Below are 13318 nucleotides of genomic sequence, written 5' to 3' on the forward strand. Positions count from 1 at the left end.
CCAACGCTGTAGAATCATCCAGCATTTTTAGATTTTCCCGCACTGACACTAAGTGCCTCCACCAGCGCATTTTCCCGCGCGACTGCAGATGAGGATATTTTGTCCTCAGCATCAGAGTGCAATGACGCAGAACCCTCAGGGTGACTCGCGTCCGTGGCGGCCATATCAATCTCAGTATCTGAGGGTACAGATGAGGCAGGTGGGGGCAGTGGGTGCTTTTTACTAGTCCTCTTTTTTAGTACCAAATCCACTTTTGACACCAGGGTTTGCAAAACCGCCGACAAGGCAGACAAGGGTTACGACCCGGAGGTCCCCGCAACAACAAGGAGGGGGATCAGCGGGTGATACTTGCTCCTGGGACTCCATGTTAACCTGGGGACAACGCAGTGTCACTTTAAGAATACTGCAAACCAGCGGTACTACAAGACCCAGCACACTAAACTGCAATATAGCAGAGTGAGAGAGCGACCTACAGGGACCCCAATAGACTCGCCACTGCCCGAAATTAGGGAGGGGAGAGCAGAACCGGCCTGAAGTGTGCAGAAAACTATCCTCACAGGAAGAAGAAGTACCTGGGTCAGCACCGGAGTTAAAGCCTTGCCACTCACTGCTGTACAGTGTTCTCAGGCTTCAAGAAAATGGCCGCCCAATTCATTTCAATGGGGAGATCACAACAAAATGGCCCCCCAATAAATTTCCATGGAAAACTACTAAAAATTGGCTGCCGAGCCTTTTACAGCAGATCTACAAGAAAATGGTGGCGTCCTCGGCACGCCATGCGGTCTACAGGATCGCCTGAGGGGTCCAGCGATCAATCAGGTATAGGGGGGGGCCCTAGCAGGGAACCCAAACCAGAATACCCACCCTAAGCGGATCGTGCTATTAGCAGCATCGGCACCCCCTCCCCCCGAGGACCCCCTATCGCCTGCTACAAATTTAAACAAAAAGGTTCCCTTTTTACATACTGTAAAATACATGCTGGACCGAAACCCCAGCCGGGAACTAGGTCCTTACTCCTGACTAGGCAGAAAAAAAAACTGAATGCCTATAACAGAGTGAGTGGGTGTTTACCCCCAGGGATTGCCCTATAGGCGTAATAAAGATTTTTCCTGCCTAGTGTCCTATTTCTGTAGGGGGCAGCATAACCCAATGGTTAAGAAGAATAGGGAGCTGCGTCTCTCAATGAACGATAGAGAAAACAAGACTTTACAATCACTTTAGCAAGATAGTTTACTCACATATACATCTGATAAAATGTATCTGTGCTAAAAACACATTGTATTTGGGTGAGCCACACACTACCATTGATTATCTCAGGGTAAAACAATCACGATAGCTCCATTCTACCACTAAATTTCAGTCCAAATAAGAATGTTGAACATGTTCTCCTACAATTTACTTTCCAATTTTCTGGCATATACAGGAGACATCCGTCTTGTTAGGGTACCCCAAGGACACCTACCCCACAGAGTCCTCATAAATACCAATTTAGGGTAAACTTTTTACAGGTGCCCCGACTGACAGCAAACTACTCACATTTGTGTTTAACACCCACCTGTATCCAATCAGCATTTTCTACTTGGCTACCTGTTCGAATGGCCCGTATACATGATCAGAAAATCATACAACAAATTGTCTGTTTTAATTTTGGTTGCTAGTGTCATATCAAAAAATTGTATTTTTGTACTTACCATAAAATCCATTTTCTGAGTAAATCGATGGACACAGGGCTCCATAAATTATAACTACTGGGTTATATTGCCTCCACCAGGAGTAGGACTAGACACAGAACTAAACACCTGGCTACACCCTTGGCCCGTCCTCAGCTCTAGGTAGATAATCCCGCTTCTCTGCTCTAGGTAATCAGTTTATTGGCAAGCAGTATTAGAAGTATCAGAACACCATAGAGGGTTGGGAGCTGTGTCCATCGATTAACTCCGAGAAATACATTTTACGGTAAGTACAAAAATTCAATTTTCTCTTTCATTCATCAACGGACACAGCGCTCTATAGATCCTAACTAGTGGGACGTTCAAAAGCAGTGCCAAAAGGAAAATGAGGGGTGGGGAAAATAACCCAAGACTAAACATAAGAACCCTTAACCAGGACACAGGAGCCCCATCTGGGGGAAAAAAAACAAAAACAAACCTCAAGAGGGAACATCCCTCTTAAAAAGCAGCCTGCAAAACTATGCGGCCAAAAGAAGCATACGTAGATGCCAAAGTATCTACCTTATAGATTTTTGTGAAGGTATGCACCGGCGACCAAGTGGTCGCCTTGCAAATTTGGTATATTGATGCCTGATGACAGAAGGCCAAAGAAGCACCCAGCGCCTGAGTAGAATGCGCCATGAAACGGAAAGGTGGAACTTGACCTTTAGTGGAATAGGCCTGAGTCACCGTCTGTCTGATCCACCTGGAGACAGTAGCCAAAGAAGCGGCCAGCCCTTTTCTTGGTCTGTCCGTAACCACAAAAATCGAGTCTGACCTCCGAAAGGACTCAGTAGCTGCCAGATACACCTGAATCACACGAACCACATCCAAGGTATGCAATGCAAATTCCTTGGGATGAGCCCACTTGGGACACAAGGAAGGCAACACAATGTCCTCATTCAAATGGAAGTCAAAGACAACTTTGGGCAGGAATGATAGACAGGGACAAAGAACCACTTTATGCCTATGGACCACTAAATAGGGACTGCGACAGGATAATGCCGCCAATTCTGATACCCTGCAGGCCGAGGTAATAGCTACCAAGAACGTCACCTTCTGGAATAACGTAGGCAAGGGAATCGCCCGAATATTCTCAAATGGAGGTTTCAGGAGAACTGAAAGCACTAAATTTAAATCCCATGGCGGCAAAAGAGACTGTAAAGGTGGAGCCACATGTCAAACCCCCTCAATGAAAGTACGAACTAAAGAGTGCGTGGCTAGGGGTCGCTGAAAGAAGATTGCCAGAGCAGACACCTGGCCCTCGATGGTCCTTAAGGCCAACTTCTGATCAATGCCCTGTTGAAGAAAGGTTAAGATCCGAGCCACAGAAAAGGATCGAGAATGAGCGCCAATCAACTTGCACCAAGAAATGTACGCTTTCCACGTACGATGGTATATCTTGCGAACTTCCTCAACTTAACCATAGTAGGGATCCCTGATCCAGACAGACCTCTATCCCTCAGTCCCTGGCTTTCAATAGCTAAACCATTAAAACCAGCAACTGTAAAGCAGGATGGTAGATCAGTCCTTGGGAAAACTGGTCTTCTGTGAAAGGAAGCCCCAAGGGACATTTACAGACATCAGGATGACTGGAAGATCCTCGCTCTTGATTCCTTGCAGGAACTGCCGAAGAAGCCTTAGACGAGGATGATACTGTCCTTTACCTTGGCCCTCATACTGAACTACTTCAGGCAATTAATATAATTATCTTGTGCATTCCCCCTGTGTGATTCTTTCACACTAGATGCTATATCTCCCCCTTTTTTTTTACCATTGGGCTCCTGTGTCCACAAGGCGGCGGCTGCCCTGACTCCGGGAGCTGCGATGTGTAAAGAGTGAGGCCCCGCCCCCCTTGCTGTCCCCGCTCCTCCCCTCAATGGGACGAGCGGGTCCACCCTCACATCGGCGTCATACCGCACCTCAGCGCTATCCGTCAGTGTCATCACTTACGTCACCGCGCTCACTACGTGCCCTACATCTGCGGGTGGGGAAGGTCCGCCTTCAGCGTTCTCTTCCTCCACGAGGCCATGGATGTGTATGGTCCTGACCCGCCATACCCGCTGCATGACGTTAGGGTCCTAGGATTGCGACCAGCGTCGGGCAAACATGGTAGGTCGGTCACTAGATTTTTTTTTTCTCCTACCACTCCATCCTTCCTTTGCATTTCTCTTTCTTTGGGACAGCACCCCCTTCTCACTTATTCCTCACAGCTTCAGGCAATCTGCCATGGCACACTGCCAATTCCTCTCTCAATTCTTCACACCCACTTCTCTTTCATGCACTCTGCATTCTCCCCTCCCCACACCTTCTTCTTTCACTTAGTTTACATTCTTCTTATCCTATTTTTTACATCAGGATTTCCCATCCAATTCACTAACTTTCACTAACATTGATAGCATTATGCTACATTTACACTTTTTTTTTATATATACGACAGATCTGGATGGCTCATCTCCCCATTATTCTCATTATTCTTTCGCCACCCACCTGCCATGGACCCCCCTTCTCTGGCTACTCCCCAAGGGACCCTTCAGCTCCCGGGTCAGACTATGGTCTGCTGTTTCCACACGGGAATCCATTTTTCCAATAAGGTTCATCAGCCTGTGAGTATTTCATACTCCTTCTCAATCATTATTACCCCTTTTGTGAAATTTTTTTACTTGAATATTTTTATATATTCTCCAACGTTTACTTAAATTTTTCTGTCTTTTTGTTCTTTTGTAGTCATACTAAAATACATTGTTTTCTGAAGAAGGGAGATGTAGCTCCCGAAACGCGTCAGTTCATTATGTATCAGACTCTAGTATCATGGAACTTCAATATCATATTCAGGTTACTTTTGAAACTTAGTGGCGACACCAGGATATTTGCCTATATACCTATTTGCCTATATACGTTTCAATATGGTTCATGTTGTATACATTGTCAATACGGCCATTGAGCTATGTTATGTTATGTACATGTTACTATTATTCGTATTACTTGTTTATACAATGCAATAAAAATATACATTGTATTACATATCTATTGTGCCATTTATTCTATCTCCAGCCACTAGCACCCACCTCATTTAAAGTTCCGCAGGCCAATCTCTTGTTGTTTTTACCTTGGCCCTTGGACGCCTGCGGCGTCTGTCAGCGGACCCGTCATATTGTCACGAACTTCAGTATCCTTATGTGGAGCCGAACCTGCTAAAAGGAGCTGCATGTAGGAATGTGCAAACAGAACTGTCTTCAAGGTGGATACCACCAGACTCAGAACCTGTATGCAAAATGGGAGAGAGAACTATCTGTGTGACAGCAGCCAGTGAATCATGGCCTGTTGTTCCTGAAGTTTGTCCAGAGGAAGGGCCACCTTGGTCAGAATTAGAATCAGACCTAGGAAAATCAATTCCCTGGACAGGGATAGGGGGGACCTTAGGTAGTTCAGACATCACCTGAACCTTTTCAGGAATTAAATCAGCACAAGGGGACTCGGAGCCTAAAGAAACTGAATAAAAAAAAACAAGCTTTGTCCCCCTTTCTGGGTACCCGCAAAAGAATCATTTCGTGGATCCCCTTGACGCTCATGAAGGAGGTCCACAAGGCTGGAAACCAGCGAAGATGTCCCCCCACCCCAATACTGGGTGAGGGCAGACCTTCTTGCTGAAGGGGACTGGTCTGCGGGTCCGGAGAAGCTAGCTCTAGGCTTACCAGACCAAGGATGCTTGGAACCTCCCAGGGAAGATGTGAAAGATATATTTCACCTATTCTCCATCCCAGAATCACTAAATCTGTATACCGAGGAGGCCCCCCCGTCTGCAACAAGGCTCCTTCCCTTTCCTAGACTAAGGCAGGCAGGTTCTCTTCCTCCCCATGATACCCTAATTAAGTCATGCAGGGTAGCCCCAAACAAGCGATCGTCTTGAAAGGGCAGATCGATGAGAGCTTTCTTAGAGGCTTGGTCAGCGGACCAATTCTTTAGCCACAGCACGCGCCTAATCACCAACGCTGAAACAAAGTTTGGACAGTACAGGAGCTGTATCCAAAGATGCATCACAAACAGCAGCCCATGGACCAAAATTGGTCCGCTAAATCAACATAAGCAGCAGGGACCTGCTCACCCATCAACCCCCCCCCCCCAGGCCCTGACGCAAAAAGTTTGGCCCATTCAGTTAGGGTGTGAGACACTAGGGCTAAGGCAAAGACTGGCTGCAATGTCAAACCAGCCATAGTAAACCTGCTGCGTATCACAGCCCCTGCTTTCCTGTCAGCCAGTCCTTAAAGGACAGGGATTCCTCTACTGGGATCATGGTTGCTTTGTTCAACCGGGAAACAGGAGGGTCCACCGAGGACCTAGCCGCAAGGAGAGCCCTCTCAGCATTTTGGCTTCAGGACCAGGTACGTGACACTACCACTGTGCGGATGTAATCCATCTAAAATTTCTGAACCTGCACAAAGTGGTTCAGAGTCTTGAGAGATCGGACGAACCTTGCTTAACTTTGTGGGTACTGTAAACAGATTTGAATAAAAAAAACTTGGAAACGTTCTGACTCTGGAACCGGCACAATAACGCTTTGTGATAACAGGTACTGCACTGCTCCGTAGAGGCCCTGTAGCCACTCCAGGGACAGGCGTAGGCTGGAAGGAAAGAACCTTGCTGGAGGCAAGGACTGAAACTCGATTTTGTAACTGAACTAAATCAGTTTGTGGACCCATTTGTCCTGAATGAGCAAGGTCCACGGATCTGGAAAGAAGCAAAGACGTCCTCCAACCCAGAGGTGGGTGAGGGCGCCCCTTTAGGCTGGGAACTGCTTGTCTGTGGAACAAGAAGTGCTTGCTTTGGACTTGCCATTCCAGAATCCCTTGGAGCCTCCCGCAAAGTTACGGGTGGATCTCAAGCTTTTTTCCTGCGACCCAGACAGACGAAAGGGCCCCATGTGAGCCAAAACAAATGGACCCCACTTACGGCAAGGTTCCTTTCCTTGGCTGTCTGCGGAAGCAATGTACTCTTGCCTCCCGTAAGGCCCTTAATAATCTCTTTTAGAGAAGCATCGAACGGTCACCGACAAAAGGAGGATCGATCAGTCAGCACCTTTTTAGAAGCCTGGTCAGCCAACCAGTACTTCATTAAGATCATGCGGCGAAGGATCACCGCCATCACCAAAACTCTGCCGGCCAAGGGGGCCGCATCCAGGGATGCATCACATTTATACTGTAACCCCTGGATCAACTGATCCACCAGGTCCGCCAGCTCAGAAGGGTGTTGACTCCCCTCCAGATCCTGGCGCAAAATCTTAGGCCATTCCGTTAAAGTGTGAGATACCAAGGTGGTAGCAAACACTGGTCTCAAATTTGTACCAGCCCCGGTGAAGAGGTATCGGACCAGAGGCTCAGCTCGTTTGTCCAGGGGGTCCTTAAAGGACGGAGCATCCTCCACCGGCAAAAAAGTGTGGCCTTATTTAGCCTGGAAACCTGAGAATCCACCGACAGTGGAACCATTCGTTTCTTCAGAAGAGACTCCCCAAAGGGATATCTCCTAGTAAAGAAATAAGCGAGGGTTCCTCGCTTATGGAAAACCTAAAGAAATTGGCTGCAGCCTACCTTCAAATATATAGCCCTAGTAGAGGCAATATAGACAACAGAAAAAAGGAAAGGGAAGGTATTTGGCGCTGCCTAAATATGTGTAAATGGTTGGTATGAGTGGCAAATATTTCATAAACCAAACAATAAATAAAAATAATACAATAAATATCACGTGACAATTAATGTAGTGACACTTTCAAGTGACATAGTGCCAAGGTGCAAAAGAGATGCAAAAAGTGGTAAATAAAGTAAACTACAAAGAAAAGAAGGGGTTGCAGTGTGACAAATGCAGAAAAAAATCCCAAAAAGATATATATAAATAAACCACAAAAGCTCTATAGCAGCTTTCCGCTCGTAGGCCAGGCTCGGGAGACCTTAAGGATCTAAATTATCCATTGCGAAACCTCAGCCTGCATTGCTTGCAGATCACCAGGAGGATCCCCCCGAACACTAGCTAGCAAAGTGAGTAAAGAGAAATAAAAACAAAATATTCTGAAAAGAAAAAAAGAATAAAAAAAACTGAGACCGAAGTCCCAGCAGGAAAACTAGGTCCTACTTCTTCTCTAGACAGAAACAAACTGGTTTGCTGGAGCAGAGGGTGGGTGGGTTATGCCTGTGTGGACAGCCCCGTGGGCGTGGAGATTTACATTTTTTCTGCCTAGAACTACTCCTGCAGGGGGCAGCATAACCCAATAGCTAATGAAGATGGAGGCTGCATCTGTCAATGGACGATAGAGAAAACATTATTTACTAAGGATAATGCACTAGGCCGGTGTGCCCTGTTTCTCGATCTCAGTCAGCCCAGGTTAAGTTGTTCTTCTGACACTGCTTGTTATCACCTCGAGTCCTACAGCAGGAAGTGATGGTATATCCTCTGGGACTGCCCCAGGGGCGTAACCAAAAAGGTTTCTACCTAGTCCTACTCCTAAAGAGAGGGAGCATAAAGCCAAATGGTCTGAAGACTTGAAGCTGTGTCCATCAGTGAACGAAAGAGAAATGGCCCCCCTTGGCATTGGGCTACACAAACACGGCCGCCAGCTGGAGACCAGCCAGACTAAGGGAAAATGGCCCCCCATCAGCTACAGCATATGCTGCCAGGATCTTCTCTGTGCCCTTCTGAAGGTAGGACAAATGTTTGGGGAGACTTTGCTGCGCACTCTGTACCAATCTCTGCACTGGGACCCCCTCTGTACTATACCCACACAAAAAACAGTGGGGCATGCACTTAGGGGTCTCCTACACTGGGACCCCTCCAGACTACCAGGGCAGGACACACTATCCCCAGACCCTTACAGAGTGGGGATAGCGGAGGGAGACCCCAGAGGTCTCTGCTGAATTCTCTGCCCTGGGACCCCCACCAGAATCCAGGTCCAGACAGGGGGGAAAGGGAGTGGGGAAGCCCTGCTCACTAAGGGATTTTAAAGGATGGGAGGAGGTTACCCACGTCCACCCCAAAAAAAAAAAAAAAAACGGCAAAAGGGGAGAGGGGGACTGTATTTACCCTTCCATGGTGCGGGTAACGCTCCACACAGAATCCTTGCCACCGAAGTAGGGAAGCTGTCGGCCAAGGGCCCGCTGCGACTCAGATCCAAGCCCGATCGTATGCGACTCTGCCAAACGTTTAACTTATGGGCCAGCCTCTGTCCATGAAACTATGTCGCGGCCGACCTAATGCGTAGCTGCCAGTTGCACGTGCTCACTGGCTGGGCGGAGCACTGGATCTAAATTATCTAGCCCTTCGCCCAGCCCAGCAGTTGATTGTAGATCTCCAGAGAGAAAAAAACAAAAAATATGCAAGGAAAGAATAAAAAATGGTTAGGATCAGAGATCCCAGCCGGGAGCCTAGGTCCTTACTCCTGACTAGACAGATTAAAATTGATTACCTAGAGCAGAGAGAAGGGTTATATATCAAGCTGAGGATGGGCCTTGGGTGTAACCAGGTATTTTTTGTTCTGCCTAGTCCTACTCCTGGAGGAGGCAATATAACCCAGTCCTTATGATTTATGGAGTGCTGTGTCCGTCGATGAACGAAAGAGAAATGAAGAGCTTACTAAAGTGACAGAATAAAAATACTTAAGTGATGTAATTTGTAGTGTATTTGTATTGTATTTTCCAACGATAACTGTACAAATTAAACAAAAATTGTAAAATCTGGTATCGCATCATACGAGAAAAATGTCATGCTTGCCCCATTGGATATTATTGGATGAACTGTGGTGATCGGCTCTTGAAAGCTGTGTACTAATGATCAGATTATCGTACGATTGCTTCAAAAGTGGCATTTTTCGTAAGATTTTCAGATAATGTGTACGGGCCATAACACCTCATGCAACCCCCATGCCGCTGAGCAGAGACAATTTTTTTCAGAATGGGGGATGTGTAGTGACTTACTATTACTACCTTATTTACTAGTGTGTGCAAATTTCAGCTTGAACTACTGAGCACTAAAAACAGGAAAGATGCTGAAAAACATGTAGGAAAGGATAAACAGCCTTAAGGCAGAAAATATGAATGCATAATATATTTCATACTCACTCGTCTAAATTTTTTTCTACACCTTTTTTAATACCTGGCAAAAAAAAATAAAATCCTTTTTCCTCGCATGCTTTTATTCACATTTCTGCCATGTTTACATGCAGAGCAAAGTGTCTAGTAAAAATGACAGAAGCTGGGATGAATTTATAATATTGTCAAGGCTTCTTGAGCAGCTGCAACAATACTGCATACCATGTAACTGTCCAAAAAACAAAAAATTATAGGGAAAATAACTTTACATATACTAATAGATTTTGGAATGAATGTTTATACAAACATTTTCATCTGCAAATTCGATGACATGATGAATGTAATTTAAAAGTACTTAAAGTTTGCGTTTAACCATAAAAATTTTAAAGTAAATGGACTTTCCCAACCAAAACCACATTAACGGTTAGAAATTAATTTGTTTGAGAAAATGTTTCCATTCTGCTCCTTCAAATTTTCTAATCACTGTGGTAAAAACTATTGTTAAATTTGATTATCCTAATGATTAGAAAATCAAACAAAAAGGTTCTTTAAACAGACGTTTTTGCCAAAGAAATTCTACTAGTGTATGGTCCAGCTTATGAGAAACAATTCTGATAGAGCTGCAATCTGTATCAATAAGTAAATATTGGCTCATGAAACATCACTCTGTATTAGAGGTTCTACTCACATCTTCATCCTGACTGCAATGAATAAGATCTATTAGTCGCTGAATGAGCCTCTCTTCATTCAACCACTGAAATGACAAATATTTTAACACAAGTTATCAGTCAAACAAACCTCAGAATTGTTACTAATATTTTTAAAGCAGCATTTAACTCTCAATGGCATGCTAATGTGAAAAATGAATGTATCAATTTGAAAATTGCATTGTATTAATTCTGCTACAGTGACATCTGTTGCTGTGAGAGAGAAATAAGTCAAAGCAGAACTAAAGTCAAATATGGTCTTAAGGTTCACAGTCCAGAGCGCTGCTTTGAAGCGGTGTGCTTGTTACGATTTCCTCTTTTTGCCCTTCCCAGATGACAAGTGACTTATGCAAACAGTCTTTAGAAATCTGGTATCTGCACAGGAAGAGGGAAAGCCCTAAGCAAGTAGGCGAATGTAACTTATGGCACCAGCTAAATAACATACTTTGTTTAGTTTGTTGTCAATATATGGTTGTTTAACTTTAAAGTAGATAGTAGAATGCTGTGAGATCAATCGATTAAGCTGGCTATACACGGTTCAGCAGGAACTTGCCGAGAGTCAAACTGTTAATGGGCAGGCTGAATGTACCAAGGTGGTTGATTAACTTTAGTACATCCAGCCTGCCATATTCTCTTGCGATGCAGGAATAAAAATTTGCACCGTGTATGGCCTGCCTTAGTTTGTTTTGTTTAGCCAGGGGGCTATGGAAAAAAAAAAAAAAAAACGGAATTTTTGTAAAATCTTACCTGTAAAATTCCTTTCTCTGAGTCCTCCGACAGTCGCCGCCCACTTCATATTCATCACCAATGGGGTTATGTCCTTTATTCCGTAGGAGTAGCTAGGCAATAGAATATGTTAGTACAAAGACTTTTAACATATCCCACCCCCAGGGGGTGGTCCCCTCAGTACATAACCCTCCACTTCCTGTATCCAACTCAGTTTCAGTGGAATAGCAGTAGAGAGTACATCAAAACCCCAAAAGAGGGGCGGGGGCGGCGACTGTCGGAGGACTCAGAGAAAGGAATTTTACAGGTAAGATTTTACAAAAATTCCGTTTTCTCTTACGTTCTCTGACAGTCGCCGCCCACTTCATATTCATCACCAATGGGGATGTCCCAAAGCAGTGTAAACATGAGGGGTGGGAAGAACGCAGCCGCGCCCAAGGCAACGCCGTCTCCCCATCAGAGAAAGGAACCTTACCAAAGGAAGGAAACCAGTTGGGCATAAGAACAAAACACTCGCTCAACAGGAGCAAGAAAACCCAGGGAAAAAACAAATATCCCAAAAAGCCAAAGAACCCGTAACAAGGGTTCTAGGGAACTGCCGCACTAAGAACCTTGCGGCCAAAGGAAGCATCAGCCGATGCCTGAACATCTACTCTGTAGAATATCGTGAAAGTGTGTACGGTCGACCAAGTCGCCGCCTTACACACCTGGGCCACAGAGGCCCCATGACGACAGGCCCAAGACGTACTCAGAGATCTGGTAGAGTGCGCCTTCACAGGTACAGGGGGAACTTTCCCCTTCAAAGCATAGGCCCGATCAATGGTCTGTCTGATCCATTTGGCGATTGTAGAAGCCGACGCCGCCATGCCCTTCCGAGGACCTTCCGGAAGGACAAACAAGGCATCCGACTTGCGAAAAGACTCAGTCGATTTGAGATAGACTCTAATCGCCCGGACAACATCCAAGGAGTGAGGCAACACCTCCGTTGGATGCTTCGGCTTCGCGCAAAGCGAAGGTAGGACAATGTCCACATTGAGATGAAAGTCCGAAACCCTTTTTGGAAGAAAAGAAGGGTTAGGTCGCAAGACCACCTTGTCCAAATGCACAACCAGATACAGAGACTTGCAGGACAAGGCTGCCAGCCCCGACACTCGACGAGCCGAGGTGATAGCCACCAAAAAGGCGACCTTCTTGGATAACAAAGACAGCGAGATCTCCCTGATCCTTTCAAAAGGAGCACGCTGCAATACTGATAGAACTAGATTCAAGTCCCAAGGGGGAAGAGGGTCCCTCCTAGGAGGGATCAGATGACGTACCCCCTGCACAAAAGTGCTAACCAAAGAATCAGATGCCACAGGCCGTTGAAAAAGAACGGCCAAAGCAGACACCTGACCCTTGATCGTGGCCAGCGCCAGACGCTGGTCAACACCCGTCTGAAGGAAGGGCAACACCCTAGACACCGAATAAGTGTCAGGAGAGAGACCCCTGGATTCGCACCAGGCAAAATACGCCTTCCAAGTACGGTAATAAACCTTCCCCGAGGAAGACTTCCTCGCATTTATTAAGGTGTGAATGACCTCAGGGGAAAGACCCCTGTTCTTCAGGACCTCGGTTTCAACAGCCAGGCCGTCAAAGCCAGCGACTGTAAAGCAGGATGGAAGATCGGTCCTTGCGACAGAAGATCTTCTCGAAGAGGCAGACGCCACGGGGCGTCGATTGCCAGATTTACGAGGTCTGCGTACCAGGACCGGCGAGGCCAGTCCGGTGCCACAAGAATCACCGTGGTCGGTTCCGCGAAGGAACCCGGACAGCAATTGAATCGGTGGGAACGCATACATCAGTTGGTACTGAAGCCACGGGGCAACCAACGCGTCCGACGCGTCTGCCCGAGGATCGCGCGTCCTTGCCATGAACCGTGGTACTGTGTTGTTCAGACGAGACGCGAGCAGGTCTACCTCCGGAAGACCCCACCTCGCGCACAACATCTGGAAGACAGCCGGGTGAAGGGACCATTCCCCCTGGTCCAGGGTCCGGCGGCTCAGATAAACCGCCTGCCAAATTTCCACCCCCGGAATGTGAACTGCCGATATTGCCGGGACATGCG

At 46.4% G+C, this 13318-nt stretch overlaps 1 protein-coding gene across 2 annotated transcripts in view; it reads right to left on the reverse strand.

The window, feature by feature from the left end:
• PPP6R2 (protein phosphatase 6 regulatory subunit 2) overlaps window positions 1-13318 on the reverse strand; it is a 367586-nt gene that overhangs the window by 313045 nt on the left and 41223 nt on the right. For both annotated transcript variants that reach the window (XM_082254944.1, XM_082254943.1), the window contains exon 4: window positions 10470-10535. In XM_082254944.1, the coding sequence (XP_082111070.1) occupies window positions 10470-10535 (66 nt within the window). The remainder of the gene's footprint in view (window positions 1-10469; window positions 10536-13318) is intronic.

Source organism: Pelophylax lessonae (genome assembly GCF_965119305.1).
Source record: "Pelophylax lessonae genome assembly, chromosome: 4".
In the NCBI taxonomy this organism is placed as follows: Eukaryota; Metazoa; Chordata; class Amphibia; order Anura; family Ranidae; genus Pelophylax; species Pelophylax lessonae.